The 21,426-nt window shown below is 42.9% G+C and overlaps 1 protein-coding gene across 13 annotated transcripts in view; it reads left to right on the plus strand.

Moving 5' to 3' along the window:
- Positions 1-10,956: 10,956 nt before the first annotated feature.
- CFAP46 (cilia and flagella associated protein 46) overlaps positions 10,957-21,426 on the plus strand; it is a 182,418-nt gene continuing 171,948 nt past the window's right edge. For 7 of the 13 annotated variants that reach the window (XR_010589285.1, XR_010589286.1, XM_042856763.2 and 4 more), the window contains exons 1-6: positions 11,247-11,343; positions 11,964-12,045; positions 12,640-12,764; positions 13,890-14,021; positions 18,588-18,652; positions 19,134-19,298. Coding sequence is in view for 11 of the 13 variants with exons in the window: in XM_042856763.2 (XP_042712697.2) it covers positions 11,997-12,045; positions 12,640-12,764; positions 13,890-14,021; positions 18,588-18,652; positions 19,134-19,298 (536 nt within the window). In the remaining 2 variants the exon portion in view is untranslated. Of the gene's footprint in view, positions 11,344-11,960; positions 12,046-12,639; positions 12,765-13,122; positions 14,022-18,587; positions 18,653-19,133; positions 19,299-21,426 lie in introns of those variants that run through there. The other 6 variants (XM_065552129.1, XM_065552128.1, XM_065552132.1 and 3 more) reach the window with 6 other exon arrangements.

Below are 21,426 nucleotides of genomic sequence, written 5' to 3' on the forward strand. Positions count from 1 at the left end.
TTTCTTATTTGAAACACGTATCAAAATGGCTTTGTGGAATTTGGCCTTTTGCAGAGATTAGGCTTTTAGAAAGTTTCTGGAGGAAATTCGAAGTGATATTTATTTTGTTACCCTATTGGTTTATCTCTATATTGAGCTCCAAGCGCCATGTCTCTAGTCAAAGTGCATTCATATTTATTCCTATTTCTTCATACAGTAGCAGTTCTTGTTTGCAGTGTTGTAGCCATGCTGGTCACAGGATGTGAGAGAGACAAGGTAGGTGAGGTAATATGTTGTATTAGATCTACTTCTGGTGGTAGAAGGGACAAGCTTCACAGACCCGAAGAAGAGTTCTGTGAAGCTCAAAATCTTCTCCCTTTTACCAACAGAAGTTGGTCCTGTAGCAGATATTATGTACCTTGTCTCATTGATTTCAGTGGAAGTTAGGAGCCTAAATACTTTTGAGGATCTGGGTCTAAACAACTATGAATGCATCACAAAGGCTTCCCATGTATTGTACTTTTCTCATAAATAAGGATAGAATGGATCAAAAAGAGACAAGCCCTTGGTTTTGCATTTTATTAAAATCTTTGTTTCCTTTCACCAATGAACATCCATGATAGTTCCTCTCTACATTTTTGAGGAAGAGTCACAGACAAAACTGAGTTGCCTTGAATTTACCTGTATGAATAAAAGAGAATACCATAAAGGTAATTTTCTTTTCCATATTTAAAGCTACTCTAGGTATATGCAGTAGCCAAAACAACATGTTTATTTTATATGTAATGGCTTAGAGCCGTTATTTTGTAGGAAGATTTGTTATTATGTAACAATTAAAAGGCTCTTCTTGGCAGAAGCAAATATTTCACAATATCTCTGTGATGCTTTCTTTTTTAAAGATCTTAGTAAAATATAATGTTTAAAAACCTCCTAGAATGAATATTTTAAGTTAAGTTTTATAGCATTTTATCCTCATGGATAGGTATTTTAAAAAGCAAATAACTGATGACTTTATACCTCTTTGAAGTCTGAGAAAAAATATTTAACATATGTGGGTTTAAAGTTATTTTATAGTAGGCAAATTTTTTATAGTCTTTAACCTTTCGTGTAACTCCTCCAAGCAGAAGGAAATGTGCATGTTTTAAAATTGTTCCAAGTCTACTGGAAAGAATATTAGATAAAGTACTTAAAGTTTAGCTCTTCTGGGTGGATAAGGCACTCTTCAATATGTAATACTTTTTTGAAAGCTGCACATAGAAAATTTAACACTACGGCCCAGATCCTCATCTCATGTAAACTGGTGTAGCTGCATTGACTTCAATGGAGCTACACTGATTTGAGGATCTGGCCCTATGAGCCTAATCCTTCCATAATTACAATGCAGTGCTATTGAAATCATGCAGGTGACCTCATTGGGTGAGTATACACTAGGAAAATCATTAACCTAGTTGGGGCATTGCTGCAAAATGCTTGCACATTTCTGTAGTGTAGACAATACCCCTCATGTTGTACAGGCTATAAAAAGGGGCAGAATTTGGCCCTGCTAGTTTAGCTAACAGAAGTATTCTTGCCAGTTGGGTTTTCAAATTTGCAATAGGCCTGAAAAACAAATTATCAAATATTAACCACTGGAGATGCATACATTTTCACTTCTCAAAATACATGGAAACTGATAGTTTGTAGTTATTTCTTTTAGAAAGAGAAGGTATAAAGCTGAAAAATTGATAATTAGTGTCAAACGAGAACATACTGCTCTCAGGAGGGCAAGCTTCTTTTTTAAAAGGTTTTTTATATAGAATTTCAAAGGTACAAGTAAGGAATAGCACCTAATACAGTGTGTGGTTGTAGTAAAATATTTGCAAGAAATGTCTTGTGTGAATAGCCTCTTGCCTGGAGTATTTGAATAGTGTACCTATCTCACTGTAAAAATAAATTATGTTGGTCAACTTTTTCATAAGATTATTGCCAATAAAACATGGAAGTTATGTGGAAATACTAGTAAACTGTATCTCTTATTAAGTTCAATATGTTTTTGTGAGCATTTGTATTGTTTAAATGTGAGTTCATTCTAGCTAAATTTAGGTACCGTACACTATAGAATACTAAAAAATACCAGATTCTAATGTCTGAGTTGCTTTGGGCATCATGACAGTCTTAGCTATAACAGTTATGTTTGACAACGTTTGAAAATGGTGGATCAGATTCTGCTCTCATTCACTACCAGACATTGAGTATGTCACTTGAATTGTGCCTAATTTACAAGGTGTAAATGAGAGCAGAGTCTGACCTGCATAGATGCCTGGAGGGAAATGAAATATTTCACATCTGTTGGACTTACTATAATAAAAATCTCACATGGTGGCTCAGACGGAAAGAAATAATTTATTATTTGAACATTATGAAAACATCCTGGATGCACAGTAATAGCCAATCCTTTACAATAGTTACACTGGGGCTGAAGTCAGTCAGAATTTTGCTTGTAAAGTCAGATTATTCTAATTGGTGGCATGGAAGCACATCTGCAAATTGAAGATTTAAGCAGAGCTTTATAGACATTAGAGATGACTAGCTGATCTACAATAATAGATCAGCTAGCTAGTCCATTCTGTTGCAGGCAAGCAGAACCAGGGAGAAAGGGGGTGCCATAGCCTGGGTATTGGCAGCAATGTGTTGTCCTAACATTTCCTATGGCTGCTTATCTCCTGCTATATTCTTTGACAGGGCTACTGACCTAGTGGATAGGAGGGAAGCAGTAGACATAATATAACTTGATTTTAATAAAGCTTTTGACAGTCACACATGACATTCTCAAACTAGGGAAATGGTTCTAGATGAAGTTACTATATGCCTGGTGCACAACTGGTTGAGAAACGATACTCGAGTAGTTATCAATGATTTGCTGTCAGACTGGGAGAATGTATCTAGAGGGGTCCTGAAGAGGTCTGTCCCGAGTGCAGTACTATTCAATATTTTCATTAGTGACTTGGAGAACATGCTTATAAAATTTGTGGAAGACACCACGGTGGGAGGGATTGCAAGGACTTTGGAGAACAGGACTAGGATTTAAAATGACCTTGACAAATTGGAGAATTGGTTTGAAATCAACAAAATTCAGTAACAACAGTTCAAAGTACCACACTTAGGAAGCAAAAATCAAAAGCACAAATACAAAATGGGGAATAACTGGCTAGGTGGTAGTACTGCTGAAAATAATCTTGGGATTACAGTGGATCACTGTGATTGGTGTCGGCCCACCTACCCGCTAGGGGGCGGTGGGGAGCTACGAGGTCACTGGCCGGCCTGGGTCACGCCACCGTCAGCGGGGAATTAGCGGCGGGGCGGCCGCCAGCCAGAGTCTGTAGCGCGCCCCTCCGGCAGGGGAGCGCCGGCAAAGGTCAGTAGCGCGCCCCTCCGGCAGGGGAGCGCCGGCAAAGGTCAGTAGCGCGCCCCTCCGGCAGGGGAGCGCCGGCAACGGTCAGTAGCGCGCCCCTCCGGCAGGGGAGCGCCGGCAACGGTCAGTAGCGCGCCCCTCCGGCAGGGGAGCGCCGGCAACGGTCAGTAGCGCGCCCCTCCGGCAGGGGAGCGCCGGCAACGGTCAGTAGCGCGCCCCTCCGGCAGGGGAGCGCCGGCAACGGTCAGTAGCGCGCCCCTCCGGCAGGGGAGCGCCGGCAACGGTCTGTAGCGCGCCCCTCCGGCAGGGGAGCGCCGGCAACGGTCAGTAGCGCGCCCCTCCGGCAGGGGAGCGCCGGCAACGGTCAGTAGCGCGCCCCTCCGGCAGGGGAGCGCCGGCAACGGTCAGTAGCGCGCCCCTCAGGCAGGGGAGCGCCGGCAACGGTCAGTAGCGCGCCCCTCAGGCAGGGGAGCGCCGGCAACGGTCAGTAGCGCGCCCCTCAGGCAGGGGAGCGCCGGCAACGGTCAGTAGCGCGCCCCTCAGGCAGGGGAGCGCCGGCAAAGGTCCCGGCGTGGCTCTGCCGGGTAGGGGAGCGCAGGCCCACCCTACACCACTGCGCTCCAGCCCAGGGCCCTGACAGTGGCAGAACGAGGGTCCCACCACTGGGTCAGCGGGGTCGTCCCGCTACATAGACTCACCACTGTGCAGCTCTGTCCCTGGGCTACTTCCTACCCGATTGCTCGTCCGAATCCCTCTGGTCCCGTGAGTGCGTCGGGGTAGTCCGCTGCTGGCAGCTCCGGCTCCCCCTCAGGCTCAGGCTCCTCCAGCTCCTCTGGGTACTCGGCTGCTGGCAGCTCCCGCTCCCCCTCCGGCTCCTCCAGTTCCTCTGGGTACTCGGCAGCAGGCAGTCCTGGCAGCCCCAGTCCGTCCTCCAGGTGAGGTTTCCACAGGTCCAGGGCCTCCCCTGGTGTGGCAGCAGGCTCTGAAGGGAGCAGCCCGCGGTCTGCGTCTGCCTCCCTCCCTGGTGCTGCCCTAACTGAGCTAAGGGCCCCGCCCTTTATACTTCCTGTTCCGCCCCTCCCCTTCCGGGAGGTGGAGCGAGCTTGGGCTGGCCCCGCCCACTCAGGCTGAGGGAAAGGCACTTTACCCTCAGGTTCGGAGGGAAGCCACCCTGGCTCCCTACAATCACAAATTGAATATAATCCAATGATGTGATGCAGCTGCAAAAAAGGCTAATGACATTCTAGGGTGTAGAACAGGAGTGTCATATTTAAAATATGGCAGATAATGGTCTCACTCTATTCAACACTGGTGAGGCATCAGCTGGAATGCTGTGTCCAATTCTGGTTAGCACACTTTAGGAAAGATGGAGAGAAACTGGAGAAAATCCACAGCGAGTAAAAAAAAAAAAAGAAATGATAAAAGGGTTAGAAAACTTGACCTATGAGGAAAGGTTAAAAAGGATAGGCGTGTTTAGTCTTGACAGAAGAAGACAGCGAGGTGATCTGATAATCGTTTTCAAATATGTTAAGGGCCGTTATAAAGAGGATAGTGATCAATTGTTCTTCATGTCCATTGAAGCTAAGACAAGAAGTAATGGGCTTATTCTGCTGCAAGGGAGATTTAGGTTAGATATTAGAAATGTTTTCAACTGTAAGGATAGTTAAGTACTGGAATAGGTTATGAAGGGAGGTTGTAGAATCCTTATCATTGGAGGTTTCAAAGAACAGATTAGAAAATCACCTGTCAAGGATGGTTAGTTATAGGAGAGCTCAGAGGGAGCTGGACTAGATGATCTTTTGAGGTCCCTTCCAGTCCTTCATTTCTATGATTCTATAGCTCTCTTTCCTTAAAGTGTTCCCTTACTTTCTGTGAGAGATTCAATAGCCCAGTTGTTTCTCCTGTTTATAAAGTTAGGTCATCCAATCAGGGCCGGCTCCAGCATTTCTGCCGCCCCAAGCAAAAAAAAAAACCCCCGTTCGCAATCAGCGGTGGCAATTGGGAAGAAAAAAAAAAAAGCCGCAATTGGCGGCGGCAGTTCAGTGGCAGGTCCTTCGCTCCTAGAGGAAGCGAGGGACCTGCCGCCCCCGAATTGCCGCAGGTGCGCCCCTCTCCCTTGGCCGCCCCCAAGCACCTGCTTGTTAAGCTGGTGACTGGAGCCGGCCCTGCATCCAATCAAGGAAACAGAAAACATAGCATGTGACAAAATGACCAAGCCCACAAACCAAATTCCAAGTATGGAATGCTCACAGAACTGCTCTCTATGAAAATTTTGTGAAAATTCACAGGCCCAAATAAGTTCATAAAAACAGTTATGAATTATGTTGAAATTAATAAGAATTGTTGTCTATTCATGGTCAGTTTGTGAATAGTATAAATGATCAGATCCATACATTATAGTATTCACAATAGATACTTTCAATTTCTGTTAGTTGATCTGTCCAACATCTTAATCATTTTGTTGCTCTTCTTTGCATTCCCTTCAGTAAATCAATATCTTTCTGTTACTGTGGAGACCAGAAATAAACACAGTATGTTAGGTATTATCTCATCAGTATTGTACATGAATTGCATGGTTCATGGTATAATGCATCTGCATATGCAGCCCAACAGTCACAGTGGGCCGTATGCTCCCCTGAGATGCCTGCCTCAGAGGAGAAAGGAAAGAAGCAACATATGGGAAATATGTCACAGAAGCCTCCTTGCTAAATGAGCAAATCTAAGTGGTATGTTGCCATCTCATATCTGATTTAAAAAATAAGCTCTCACAGAAAAAGTCATTAGAGAATCATTAATTTGCCATGTATGAGGACAACTGTTTGCATTTGCAAATTGGAGCATTATTGAGCCAGGAAATACTTATAATTAGAAATCATTGCCTTATGGATCAAGCTAGTGATTCATAAGGAGTTTGATCCATCCTCTACTGAAATCAATGGAAAGGTTCCCATTGTCTTCAAAGGCTATTGGAGCAGTTTACTCCCTTGTCTCTTTATATGGAAGGTGAAAGGATCCCCATAATGAACAATTGGAATATGGAATAACCTGCCCTTTATTCCCTAACCCTGTTAATAAGTGGTTGGTTTATGCCATGGAGTATAAGAGTTTTTATCTGTTATATTTTTAATCTTATTGATGCAATATAAATCTATGTGTCCTCATCATCCATATAAACGGAGGTTACTATAGCAACAACCAGGGCCACATCAAATGATGCATGGCACTAGTATGGCAGTAGTTATTAGTCAGATAGCTGAAGTATCAAGGAGTATTTTTTTCCATCTGTGATTGACCAAGAGGTTGTGACTATTTCTCTTAGGTGTATATCTCAGCACAGTTATTCATTTCATCTTAATTTCCATTTTGGATTACCACAATTACTCTACACTGGGTTACACTTAAAGACAATTCAAAAACTTTAGGTAGTGCAAAACCTGGCTGAACTACACAACTGGGTGCTTTTTGCACAAAATGAATTCCCTTTCAGCCCATTTCTGAGTGAATACAAGTTGTTGATTTTAACTTATAATGACTGTCTCTCTCTTTGTATTACCAGTGGCAAAGATCAACTGAATTGCTTGAACTGACCATCCTCAGATTTGTAAATTGGGGAATGGAGGCAGAGTATTCTCAGTGATAGGCTCTCACCTACCCTATGATCTGACAGAGCCAGAATTTGTTGACTTTCAGGACATATTGTAAAGTCTGCCTACTAACCCAGGTTTTTAAGAGTGGAAGGTTCTGAGTGTGGCTCTGGACCTTATCTTTTATAAGATTACATCATTTGCTTACCTTGAAATGTGTTTTAAGTTTTATTGTATATAGGCCTACAGCTTTTGATAGATGTATTATGTCAGTTGAAATATAAATCAACATATATGTGCATTACACAACTTGGAACTATTCTGTTCTTCAGGCCAATACCCAATTCAGGAGCAAGTTCAAGATACTCTAAATAGAGATATGCTTGAGTTGGGAAATGCTGGTGCTAAAATTGGATCTGAGCTCTACTCACCGATGTTCAAGTGGATTATGCAGTGTTCTTGTTTAGCCATTAGACAGATAATAAAAAATATAAACACACTGTGCACTAGAAATGGTCAGTTTCTGATCTGAACTTCTCCATAGCTCATGAAGGAGGAGGGTTTTTACCTGCTGTTCCAATCTAGGTTCATCTCTAATTGTAATGTTCAAGTACTGTGCTAACTGGGCATACAGTTGTGGAAGACTGTTTAAAATAGTTACATTTTTTCTTATTGTATGACTCAAGACTCAGATATTTGCCAATTATGTTGACACTTGTCATATTTTCAGAGATGTTTGAAATGCAGTTACCAAACCATGCGAAATCACATCAATACCATGCCACTTTCTCTATAAGTTTAAGTAGTGTGTGCAATTTTGGACATCTGTATTCCTTGATTGGAATTCTGGGAACCTAAGAGAGTTGGTAACTCTTTTGTACTTTCATGGGACTCCACATAATAGATTCACTTTGGTCTTTTGCATTCACTGTTCATATACACAGGGTCGGTGCAAGGATGTTTTGCGCCCTCGGCAAAACTTCCACCTTGCGCCCTTCCCCCCTCCCCAAGCCCTGCGGCAGCTCCCCCCCCCCCCCCCCCGCGGCAGCTCCCCACCCATCCCGGCCCAGGGAACCTTGCAGCAGCTCCCCACCCTAGCTCACCTCTGCTCTGTCCCCTCCCCGAGTCCTACGGCAGCTCCCTCCCCCCGACCGCCCTGAGGCACCTCCCCCGCAGCAGCTCCCCCTCCCCGCCCGGTGAAGCCGTGCAGCAGCTCCTCATCCCAGCTCACCTCTGCTCTGCCTCCTCCCTGAGCACGCCGTTGCTGTTCCACTTCTCCTGCCTCCCAGGCTTGCGGCGCCAATCAGCTGTTTGGCGCCGCAAGTCTGGGAGGGAGAGAAGCAGAGTGGGGCGGCGTGCTCAGGGGAGGAGGCGGAGCAGAGGTGAGCTGGGGCGGGGAGTGCCCCTGCATGCCGCCCCCCCCTTACTTGCTGCAGGTGGCCCTCCCCGTGCCCCCCTGCCCCAGCTCCCTCCGCCTAAATGCCGATGATGACCGGGGCGGCCGAAGATCCAGCCTCTGCGGTCGCCACCGAAGAAAATGCTGCCCCCCCAAATGCTAGCGCCCTAGGCAACCGCCTAGGTCGCCTAATAGGTTGCACCGGCCCTGCATATACAGCCCATGAGGAGGTGTGGTATTGGTTCATTATGTGGAAAGCCAGTGTCATGCTGACTACAATCCTCTGAAGGGAATGTACAAACCTGCATTTTCACTACATGCAAGATTTCCTCCAATTTTGGATAAATGTAATAAGTCTAATTTATTGCTCTGTTTTAGCATTTTCTAAAGCTCAGTTATAGGGTTTTCTTTCATCACTGTATTATCTTATCTCAGGCTGTCAGTTGAGTTGCAATCCCATTTTTTGGCACATTTATATATACAAAAAACACATTAACACTTTTGGTGGGGAAGGACAGATAGGAGAATTTCTCAGCTATCCTGTTGAATTTTTGAGGTTGTCCTGCCAGGGCCGGCTCTGGCTTTTTTTTGCCCTAGGCAAAAAAGCCACCCGCTGACCCCCTCCCCCAGCACGGCAGGAGAGGGCGCCGAGCCCGGCTGCGGGCCCGCAATCTCCGACCGGCTGGAGCGCTGGGGGGAGGGCGGCGAGCCCGGCCGGGGCTCTCCGCTCTCCCCGGCGGCCAGAGCGCCGGGAGCAGGGCGGAGAGCCCGGCTGAGGCTCTCCGCTCTCCCCGGCGGCCAGAGCGCCAGGAGGAGAGCGGCGAGCCCGGCCGGGGCTCTCTGCTCTCCCCGGCGGCCAGAGCGCGGGGGGGGAGGGCGGCGAGTCCGCCGTGGCTCTCCGCTCTCCCCGACCGGCCAGAGCGCCGGGGGGAGGGCGGCGAGCCCGGCCGGGGCCCCGCCGCGCCGCCCCAAGCACATGCTTGGTGGGTTGGTGCCTGGAGCCGGCCCTGTGTCCTGCGATGCACTATGTATGTGCATGCAGTTTTGCCTTCTTGGTGGACACAAAGGATGAGGATATATTTCTAGTACTTGTTTAGGATTTTTTTTAAGCATAAGTGGTAGAGGCCCATGCTTTTTGAGCTGAAAGACAAGGGTCCTAGTCTTCATTTCCCACATACACATGTAATGTATTTAGTAACTGGTTCTGGATCTGTTGCCTGCCACATAATTTGTTATGCTCCCTATTTTTATCACTTTCCACCTGCATAGCCTCTCATACTGACCATTATTCTATCACAGTGGGACTGAGAAGGACTGAATACAACTCCTTTGGTAGCTTGTCAGTGCTATTGCACTTCTGAATGATATTAAGTGCTCCTCTTACTATCCCATGGGTTAGAACATGCTGCCTTTACAGAAGTCCGATCTAGCTTGAAATGCGAGACTTAGGGTAGAAAATGAATCTATCTATCTAGGCATGTATATTATTTTTATCACTGTGGCTTCTGAGCACTGTGGATCCTAGCATGGCTGAATTGGAGTTCGGAAATAGGGATAGCCCAAACATTTCATTTTGAAATTTTTTAAATTGAAGTAAGCAGGGTCATTGAAGGTCCACTCCAACCAATTCATTTCTGACTGAATCTTTTTTCTGTACTGCTGTTCTCTGAAGAATGGAAATGCACTTGACTGATATACTGTGAAAGGAGTCTAGATAAAATAAAACCTTAGATTTCAAAAGACATTTATTCATACCCAATGGCTGTTGTCTACATTGGTAGATATGATTTAATGTCTTTTGCCATTACATGTGATTTCAGCCTAAAGCTGTGGACACTGGTGGCATACCTTTTTATTTCAAAAGATTCCATGGTAAAAGTCTTTGTTAATTAATTCCTGTTCAAAAGTGAATCTATATACAGTATGTTTCTTAATGAAAGCGTGCTTTACAGATGCATTTATTTAAGGAGGATTTCTTTGCTATGACATTAGCAGAGTCCCCCACTTGCAATTTTTGGAATACTGCTAAAAAACAAGAACAGGATTGTTCTTGAAGGACACAGAGAGAGAATGTTTCTTTTATCATTTCTTAACTAGATTGACAGTGTGGATAGGCTCTGCTCCTATTGTGCTTTTATAACCCCCTGATCCCACCTACTGCTATAACTGTTTTCTATAATAAAAATATCAGTTACTGTGATGTTTTGTAGCGCATCCTTTTGTGGCAGCCCTTGTTACTAAATTGTTTGCTTTCCCTGCAACGTCTTCTGTGACTTTAAAGCAATATATTCTGTCAGTTTATTTCTACATCCTCAACAGTTAATACTTTTCTTCTTGTCCCCTTTTGTCTGTCTTGGTTCTGTAAGTGGGGATGCGGATAGGATGACCAGCTGGGACAGTCCCGATTTTTGTGTCTTTTTCTTATGTAGGCTCCTATTACCCACCACCCCTGTCCCAATTTTTCACATTTGCTGTCTGGTCACCCTAGATGCGGAGATGGGCTGGGGTGGACCTATGAATGTATTTTCTTCTGTCTGACCAAACACACACATCAGAATTGTCTGAGTGTCCAGGCCCTCACAAGCACTCCCCTGAGAGGCAGAGCTGGAAGCCGAGTGTTTGGGGCAGACGGTGCTCTGAATCTGGGTCCCTCCTGTGTGGATTCAGCCTCACACTATTGGCAGTGGCTGCCTTGGGAGTTGGGTGGCTGACTCCACCACATCCCTACTGCTGGTGCCAGCTTCAGGGCAACTCCATTCCCAGTGACTGGCCAGTCCCCGCTCACCCAGAACGCGGGAGGCAGGTATTAGAAACATCCCCCCCCCCCCCCCCCCGCGGCTGGGAAAGCTCCGGGCTGGGAAGGGAAGTGTGTCCCGGGCAGGAACCCGTAGGGGGAAGCGAGGTATGTTGGTGCGTTGCTAGGAGCCGCTGGGCAGGGAGCAGGGAGTGCTGCCGAGCAGGGGATGGAGGGCGCCGCTTGCCGATAGCGTCTGGTGCGGGCAGGTGTTAGTGGGGCAGGGAGAGCGGGCGGAGCGGGGGTGTCGGGCCTGGGGGGGCTGTTAGGAGATGAGGAGCGGGGCAGCGGGAGCGAGGCGAGTCGGGGTCCAGGCAGGGGCGGTGTTGGGGGACGGCGGCGTGGACGCTTTAGCAGGACAAATTTCCTTGTGTTCCGGCCTTTATTCTAAAGGCCGTGCCCGGACTGCCCAGTGGCCCCCGCGCCCCGGCACTATAGCCTGCAACCAGCCCCCCCGTGCGTGTACCACCGCTGCGCAATAGTGCAGAGCTTTTTAAAGATAAGGAACTAGACTATTTGTAAATGTGACGTTTGTTCGTTTTGCTGGTCTCCTAGAGTCTCTGGGAAGTGTGGTCAGCCAAGAGAGGCCAGGGCCATCTACAGAAAGAGAATTAAAATACACCCCTTTCTGTCTGGCAGCTTTAGCTATATTTGTGATCTAAATAGACCCTGCGGTGTGCAGCATGGAGATTTAATAGCACAGTAATCATTATGGATCAAAAATAAATTTAGTGTTTTTTTAAATCTGATTTAATTAATTCAAGCGTCTATGTAAATAGTGTTTATTTGAAACAATTGTGTTTATTGTATTCATAGCAGACTTGTTCAATCGGAGGCTTTGCGACTAAGAACATGGATTTGGTGATCAGGCAGCAGTTATCTGCAGCACAGAACCACCAAGGTAAATGCTTGAATAATGTATAGAAATGTTACTTGGCATCTATTTTAAATAAATGAGGACTATAAAAGTTCTTGCACTACATGGACCTTTATCAGTTCTTGTTTTTATACATACAGAACTGTAGACAAAATATTTTTCTGTGAATACTTTGTATATCTTTGTTAGAGGACACAAAATAAATACTGTAATACAGCACTCTTTTTAGTTAAATAGTTTACTTCAAAACAATTTTATTTCTTATAACAGCTTTAAGAACTGGATCCAAGGTTCAATGAAGTCAATGGAAAGATTCTTATTAATTTCAAGGAGTTTCAGAACAGGCCTTAAATGTCCTTTGTTTTTTTATCTTCTTGATTTTTTTTATTTAAAACTGCAAGAGACTCATTAAAACTCCCATCCAGCATGTGCTTAGCTTTACACAGTGTCCTTTGATAACTTCTCCCTGCAAATACACTATTCTTTACTATGAGTAAAAATAAGAGCTTTTATTGTTGGGTTGATCACTTGAAATAATACAGTCAAGTGCCTGTGCCCTCGGTCATAAAGCAAAGAATATTATTTGTTATCTTCGTTATACGTTATTTTTATAAACAGACATTCAAGCTTTGAAGAAAACTTATGAGTTGATCAAATCAGCCAATCAAGGGAAATCTGCACTTGATTCATCAGAGAGCTTTAGCTCTGATTTATATGTCTTGTGTGCAGAACAAGCACTCCAGGTAACTACATTTTCTAAGTAGACTATTTATCTGTAATAAATAAAAAGAACTGTCTAGAATTATACTATGTTAGTGCTTTGGTAAATTAATATTTAAAGATATTGCCAGGATCACTGGAAATACAGATTCTGAAATTTGTTATGCTGCAGTTTTCTTACTTTACAGACCAAGTGCTTAGACGTGCTTTTTGGCTTATGCCAGTGTATCCTTTTCCCCAGCCTCTTCCCGTAGTCAACATTTTTGTAAATTTCATCAATCAGGAAGCTGCACTTTCGGACGTCTCTGATTAGCACAGAGTAAGAGAGGTAGACAATTCAAATGTATTTTAATAGTTTTGTGACGTTTCTTTTGTTATGAGAATGCTAATGTGAGCTGTTTGGACAAGATGGAAGAGGAGTTGCTGATGAATGGTTGTTGTCATGCAGAAGCTGAGAGAACATTCTAATCACAAGAGACTGTTGCTGCTACCTCTGAGTGTTATATAAAATATGACTCAGTTTTTTATAAGTCTGAAATACTTTTAAAGCATGATTCTGCACTGAAAAGTGGCATATGAAGTTCCAATGTGTTCAGTTTACAAGTAACAGGTTTTTATTTCTTTTTCCTAGCTACCATCCATATAAATTGTATCTGAGATCTGAAATCTAATGTGCATTATTTGGGGGGCATGCATCATTGCCAGCAAAAAAGATTCTGTAGGCTAAATTCTGCTCTTGATTATGCTTATGCAACTCAGAATTTGACCTTTCAGTTAACAGTTCTTTTAATGACGTGCAATACAGAGTTAAGTATAAAAAATAATTAATATTTATTTTTTGTACTATAATAAACTACTGTGTGACTCTGAATAAACCCAGGAACCAGATCTGTTGTGTAAAAAGTTGCCATTTTCTATATTTTTGGAGGAGAAAAATGGTTAACTTTAAAATCTTAATGTATTGAATTGTTTGTGCTGGCCTTACTTTCCAGTTGTAAATGGACCTATGAATGTACATTCTGCTGTCGCACCAAACACACACTTTTAAAAGCTGACCATTCTTGATCAACTTCTTTATTGGATTGTTATTCATTTAACAACAACAACAACAACAACAAAAACCCCTTTAAAATAATGTTTTGTTCTAGTTGGAGTATCCAGAAATTAGCAGTGATTGTCTACAGATGTACTTTAAAGGAAGACATCCTGTAACCCAATTTATGGGTAGAGCCTACTTGTGCCAAGGCCAGTTGTACACCCCACTCTCCACAGATAATTTGGTGAGAAAATACTGTGAATTTTAACATTATGGTAACATCTAGTTTTAAGAATATTCATAGTTTGATGTTAAATTAAATTGTGCATCGTAAATCATCTTTGTTCTCAATTCTTTTTTATATATTTGTAAGGGTAGTAAGTAGAGCTGGCTGAAACTTACGAGATTTTGGTTTACCAGAAGTTTTGGGACTTTCATATTTACTTTGTTCCAAATTAGAACGAAAGCATATTTACCAAAATTTCTCCATAAACTGGAGATAACCTTAAATTTTTGTTTTAGAAACACCAAAATATAGTGTTCCCCAAACAAATATGTGAAACTGGCATTCTTGTAATTTACTGAATAGTAGCCATGAAACTGACAAGAATGTCAGTTTTTCTTTCTGGAGCTCTCAGTGCTGCTAGTCCCCCAGCTGGAGCTCTCAGGGCTATAAAGGCTTCCAGGGCCCCTGCCATGGAGCTGGAAGTCATAGGACTGGCTCCAGCCAGAGCTCCCAGGGCTGCTGCCATAGAGTGGAGACCCTGCCAGTCCCCAGAGCCCTGGCTCCAGCTGAGACTCTGGTCTGGCAAACTCCTTGCCCCAAAGTGGGAAGCCTAACAGGCACCAGAGCCCTGGCTCCAACTGGGGTTCTGGACAATGGCAGGGTCCCTGCCATGGAGCTGGTAACATAGCAGCCTTGAGAATGCTGACTCCTGACAGGGCTCCCAAGGTTGCTGCTGCAGAGCAGGGACCCTGCCAGGCCCCCAAAGCCCTGGCTCTGGGGGCTTGCATGCTCCCTGCTGGAGATGTGGACCCTGGAAAACTGGCAGGTTTCCCTGTATTTCAACAGAAGTTTTGATGAAAGAGATATGATTAAACATTTTGCTTCAGTGAATTAGTATTTTCAGATGAAACGGTTTCATCAGAAAATTTCTGACCATCTGTAGTAGTAACTTGTGTGTGACAACTTCCTAAAATGGAGGACACTGAAATTTTATATTACTACTTTTAAAAAAAAATTCCTTTCAGTGAGTATATAGATTTCAGGTTGATTTAGATTTTCAGAAATTCTTCGGGCCAGCACCTTTGCTCTTCCTGCAATTTTCTGTTTCAGTCAGTATGCATCTTCCAGCTTCTGCAGCAAATGAAGTAGGGGTCCTACAAACAGTCTCCTTCACTACAAAGCCCTATTTTCAGAGGCAGTCTATTCACTGTGCACTGGATCAGTCCTGTAGAAAAAAAGTAGTATGTGATAATGTAATTAAAGATGTATCATAAAGCATTCATGAAAGGGGAGCAAATTAAGTTGCACAGGTGACCTTAAATTCTGGCATTTCTTAGCCTTTGAGTGCTTGACTCTGGAACCTTAAAAATGTTCTTTTAACATATTTGTGTGTAATTTCCCAGGTTTCTGAAAAACCTAAGTGAAAAAACAGAAATTCCATCATGTTGCATCACATTTATACCTATATAAGTCATAAGGTTAGAACCTTTAGATGCATCACCCAAAACTTTGTCACTTTGTCACCCAACTCCTTGTCCCAGGTCTTCTTGCCCATGTAGTCCAAGTCCCACCCTCGGACTCCCCTCATCTCACAGACTCATAGACTTTAAGGCCAGAAGAGACCATCCTGATCATCTAGTTTGACTCTTGCACATTATAGATCACTGAACCTCATCCACCCACTCCTATATTAGACCCATAACCTCTGACTGCGTTACTGAAATCCTCAAATCATGATTTAAGGACTTGAAGTTACAGAGAATCCACCATTTATGCTAGTTTAGACCTGCAAATGACCAGTGCTCCATGCTGCAGAGGAAGGAGAAAAAGCCCCCAGGGTCTCTGCCAATCTGACCTGGGGGAAATTCCTTCACAACCCCAAATATGGCAATCAGTTAGACCCTGAGCATGTGGGCAAGACCCACCAGCCAGACACTTGGGAAAGAATTCTCTATAGTAACTCAGAGCCCTCCTTGTCCCAGTCTCTTTGCCCAGCCATTCCTAGTTGTTCCCCCACACTCTGGCTCCTGATTAGATCTGTCTTCTGTCCCCAAACTTATTTTCCCCACCCAACTGGTGCTCTGTCCCCAAATCCTTGCTCAGAGTCCCAGTTCACTCCACCAGTTTCCTCATACAATCTCAATCTCCCCCCAATTTATTGGCTTGCAGATCCCCCCTTATTTCTCTCCCCAGCTCTCAGTCCTAATCTCCTTGCCTAGCCAGTCTTAGTCTCTCCCTCTACCCTAACTCCCAGTCCTAGTTTCCCTCCCTCCCCCAAGCATCCAGTCCCAGCCTTCCAGGTGTCTTGTCCCAATCTACTCCCCACTAGGGTGACCAGACAGCAAGTGTGAAAAAGCGGGACGGGGATGGGGGATAATAGGAGCCTATATAAGAATTGGGACTGTCCCTATAAAATCGGGACATCTGGTCCCCCTACTCCCCTCACTCCTCACACCCCTTGGTACAATCTTGTCCCCTCTGAGTTTGAATCAGGCAGCTTTCTCCTCCTCCAAATTGCCTCATCAAGGCACAGAGTCATTGATAGGGTCCCTGCTCTCAGTTCAGGTTCTCAGCCTTTCCCATTACAGGGAAAGTTTTGCACGGTCCTGGGTTGGAGCATGACAAGCATAGCTGGAATCTTTGAAATTTAACAGGTTGCTACTTAGCATGTTCGAATGGTGACTTTTCAAAGGTTTATAACTTGGCCAAATTTGGGTGGGTTTTTACAGGGATGAAAAAAGGCACATTCCTTACACAAAGGCCACTCTTCCGCACCCCTGCCCCATCCCAAATTTCAACTCCTTGCTCCAAAGCATAGACTTACCAGAGCCTTTCAAATAAAAGGTCACCAGAATTTTAAAGTGAGCAAAAAAACAAAAAAATGTATTTTCTCTGTGTCAGATTCTCCAGGGTACAATCTGAACTGTTCAACAGTGATGTCTCTAGAAATCTCTAGCTTGGGGTGCCTTTTACATTGCTTTACTTCCAGAACAGCCACTCCTTGTCTGGTCACTCAGCCTTCAGCATGTAAATTCAATCTTAGCTAAATACATGAGTGCTCTCCCAGCCAAGCATGAACTACCCTCAAATTCTTAGTCCCAGCCTTGTTCCCCAGAAATGTGCATCTTGCACTGCTCAGTATTCTCCTGGACAGTACAAGTTCATAGATAGACCATCATTCCAACACTGGGAAGTGATAATGCACCAATCTTGTATTCTCAAGTAGAGGTTCCCCACACACTTTAATCCAAACACACACTGGTTAAGATAAAACACGAAGATAAAGTTATTAACTACAGAAAGATAGATTTTTTTTACAAGTCTAGATGCATAAAAGCCAGGATTGGTTACAAAAGAAATAAAACCACATGCTAATATCTAAATGAAGTCAAAAGCAAAATGTTTCTCTCACCATAAACTGCAACAGTTCACAGGCTGGATTTCTTTTCTAGCTAGGGACCATTCCCCCCTTAGTTGAATTCTTCAGGTGTTCATTAATGACATGAGCAGAGAGATGGGGAGAAAAGGGGAGAGGTCAAGTCTTTTTCTCCCCCTTTGTAACTCAATTTCTTGTGCTAGAAACATCCTTGCTGAGTCATGGTGACAGGCAGTCCCTTGTGAACTTGAGGTTTGAAACATTCCTGTGATGCAATGTAAATTTCTTGTTTATACCTTCCCCCTGCTGGTAAATTGACAGTTAAGTAGGTAATGGCCCCTTAACACCTTGCTGGTGTGCTAGTGGGTCTTTGTTTCTAAGGCTTTGTCTACACTGGCACTTTGTGCAAAACTTTTGTCGTTCAGAGGTGTTAACCCCCCCCACCACCACCCTCCCGAACAACAAAAGCTTTACCAACAAAAAGTGCGTGTGAGCAGCTCTTTGTTGGCAGAAGTGCTCTCCTGCCGATAAAGCTGCGGCCACTCGTGGGAAGTGCAAGCTTTTTGCTGACAAACAGCAGCTACACTGCATGCCTTTTAGCGGCACGCCTGTAGCGGCACAGCAGTGTCACTAAAAGCCTTGTAGTGTAGGCATATCCTGAGAAACTGGTTTGTGGGCATTACCTGGAATTACAACATATTTCAGTAACAATCAGACAGTAGAAACTTATAACTTTACACATAGTGTTGCTACACATATCTCAACAGAATGATAATATTCAGCAGAGTATGAGTTTACAATGATACTTCACAAGGCATACTTTGTACAAAATATATCATAATCTTATAAAAGTGGTGAACATGGGGTACAGGCTGTCCTTGTTCTTGGAAATGACTGACCCCCCTGGGATGGGGGAGGGTTGTGGAAGAATGGCCTTTGTGTAAGGAATGTTTTAAGCTGAAATTTTCTAAACATCTGTCAACAAAAATTTCAGCCTAAATGGTTAAAGTTTGGCAATGTTATAAGCAGCTGTAGTAGGGTCTTTATTAATGGAAAAAATTAGACAACCTTAATATTATATGGTACTGGCAGCCCCACCTGTAGCAATAATAATAATTTGATAATAGGCTGAAAATTATTAGTAATATGATAGTGATTAATAAAGACCTGTTTCAAATTAGCTTTAACAATTCTTTGTTATTTTTTAGGAAAAGTTTGAGAAATTTGTGATGTACCTTATGAAAGCATTAGACTTTGCAATACACGATCCAAGGTAAAACAGTCTGATAGGGGTTACAGTTCCAAATCTCAACAGTGTTACTGACCTAGTTTTTTAAGATAATTGCTTCTCATACTTTCATTTTGTGGGGCTCTGGGTAACACAGAACTTTTTGTGGAGCATATCTGTCTCAGTCCTATTCCTTTTTTGTAACAACAGTAGTGCTTCCACCATATGAAAAATAATAGTAGAACAGTATTAAGGTGACAAGATGAATATAAATGTGCTTTAATATGATATATGTGGCTGCTTATGTCCCTCCATTTTATAACTCTGCTGGTGGGAAGGACAGTACAGGGTTAGCTCTCACTGATGTATTCCTGAGGTGCCCACTGTCCTTAGTCAGGATGGTAGGTGCTATACAAACAATAGAACGATGTAGTCCCTACTTTTGTTGTTTAGAATCTATATAAAGAGACTTTTAAATATGTATATGTTTATCTCTGGTTATAAAATCCTATTTCTTGTTTTTCAGATATTATTTTTTGATATATAATGCCTCAGTCCTTTACTGGCAGGTTGTAAGGCCATATCTTAAGCCTGGATTCCGCTACCTTCTTATTCCCAGCCTATCTCAGATTGTAACAGCATTAAATCAAGCTGAAGAGCAAGACAAGCAATGGCGAGCAGAACTTATGATGTAAGTTTGAACTGTTATTTTAGGACCAGGGTCCTGTAGTCCTTTTGTGCATGTAGCTCCCATTTGTGGTTATCTTTGATCACAAACTGGCATATTAAATCTTATTTTAAATATATTGTGAGTATGGTACGACTTGTAAATCATAGAGCAGAATTTCATAATTAGTACATAGACCAGTAGTTGTATAGAGAAGACTGCAGGATTAGATCCCTTAACTGTTCTTTAATAAAACCTGTATATATAGTACGAAAGATACTTCAGTTTGATATTTGTATTGTGGTAAAATGGAAGTGACATCCATGGATTTGACACGTCACAAGAGTTAGAAAGCTATAATCACTGTCTCTGCAACAGGTTGTCTTGCTTCATATGGTCAATATATATATTTTAAAAATCCCTGTATGTAAGGGAGTTGTGGAATTACTCTTGGAAGGAAACTTTTACTGCCTATATCTAGTCAGTTCCAGTCTGAGGCATCGTAACCTGTTGGATTAAATCAGCTGTGGTGCTGAATTAAATGTTGTGTGTGTCCTTTTAGGTTAGGAGACAAACTAGCTACATCATGGCTTAAGAATAATTTTTCTTCAGATAAAAATCCCAAGCCTAGATTGGGACATAGACATATCTCCTGTCCCCTGATCCTTGGAGAGGGTGGGAGGTTCCTGTCCCTGCCTGGAGAGTCAGAGGGGAGCATATTCAGTACTTCTGGTTTCCTTCTTTTTTGCCTGATTGCCTTATATGGTAATTGGGTTTGGCAGAATGTCTGACCTTATCCCTGAAAAATTGACATCCAAACTGCCATTATTTAGATGTCACCAAGGAGGAAGAATAGGGGCAGTCTCTGGCTGCATAGCTAAGAAGGCCCTGAAGTGCTGTCTGGCCAGTAGCCAGAGGAGCTCCCTTTCTCTCAGATGAACGAGTGAAAGGTCAAGTGAATTTGTGAAAGGTTAATTTTCTTATTAACTTTTTCTCCTGTTTAATGTAGCTGTATGTCAAAATGAAATTTCATGAAATAAAGTGTTTAGTGAATGACACTTGGAAAATGTATACTAAATACTAAATTTTAGGGTAAAAGGCACACAAATGAATACTAGTGCTCAATCAGTTGAGGTATGTGGTTTTTTTCATCCATGTAATCAGCCATACATCATTTGTTAGTACACTATCTGAGATATAATATTTCTGAGACATCCTTGGTTATAAGCATTATTCTTCATTATCAGACAGCACATTTTATGACTGTAAAATATGTGGACTCATTTTGCCATTTATAATTCATGCATATATTACCGGATTATATATTAGAAGTAAATTCTCATCAAAGTAATCTGATTCTGTTTAAGCTTTTATTTTTTATCAGTGAGTATTAGTAGCATTTTTCTTCCATGGTATCTTAAAGGTTCTTTCTTACTAATTTGAAACAAAGCCACAGGCCTCGTATCCCAAAGTATAAAAGAAGTAGGTCTCATTCTAATTATTCTCTAAAGCTAAATTTTGATCCACGTCTTTGTTAACATGGCCTTTGGCATGAGCATTAGCAGTGCTGTCATAGCTTCTGCAATTTCTGTAGCAACTCTCTTCTCCAAAGCAGGAACCAAAAGACTAAGGAAGGGAAAGAACTTCAGATACCATGTTGTTAGATTTAAACCATCAATTTTGATCTTCCCTGACAGTAGCAGAGGAACTTATTGTGATGTTCAGCCATTTCAGTAGTTAATTTCAGAGAACCTATATTTTAAGTCATATGGAACTGAGAGAAGTGATTAGTAATTTTGGCATCCTGAAAAGTTCCCTAGTGCCATAGCTCAGATTTAAAACAGCTGATTTTTTTTCATATTTATATAACTTATCTTATCTGTTCAGTAATTGGAGTAATGAGCACTAGGTTAAACAATTAACTGTGGGCAGAATATTTAACTATTGATGCTCATAATGAAAAAATTCTGATGTAGTTCCATATAGTCTATAATCATCTCCGTTTCAGAGATGTAAATATTAAGGGTATCTAAAAAGTCCATATTGCTCATACAGGGAAATTCAACATGAAACAAGGCTGCAACGTTTACCAGAAAGATAGGTAAAAATATGGGATTTTGTTATATGTTTATTTTTGTGGTGTTTTTTGTTG

Source organism: Chrysemys picta, chromosome 7 (assembly GCF_011386835.1).
Source record: "Chrysemys picta bellii isolate R12L10 chromosome 7, ASM1138683v2, whole genome shotgun sequence".
In the NCBI taxonomy this organism is placed as follows: Eukaryota; Metazoa; Chordata; order Testudines; family Emydidae; genus Chrysemys; species Chrysemys picta.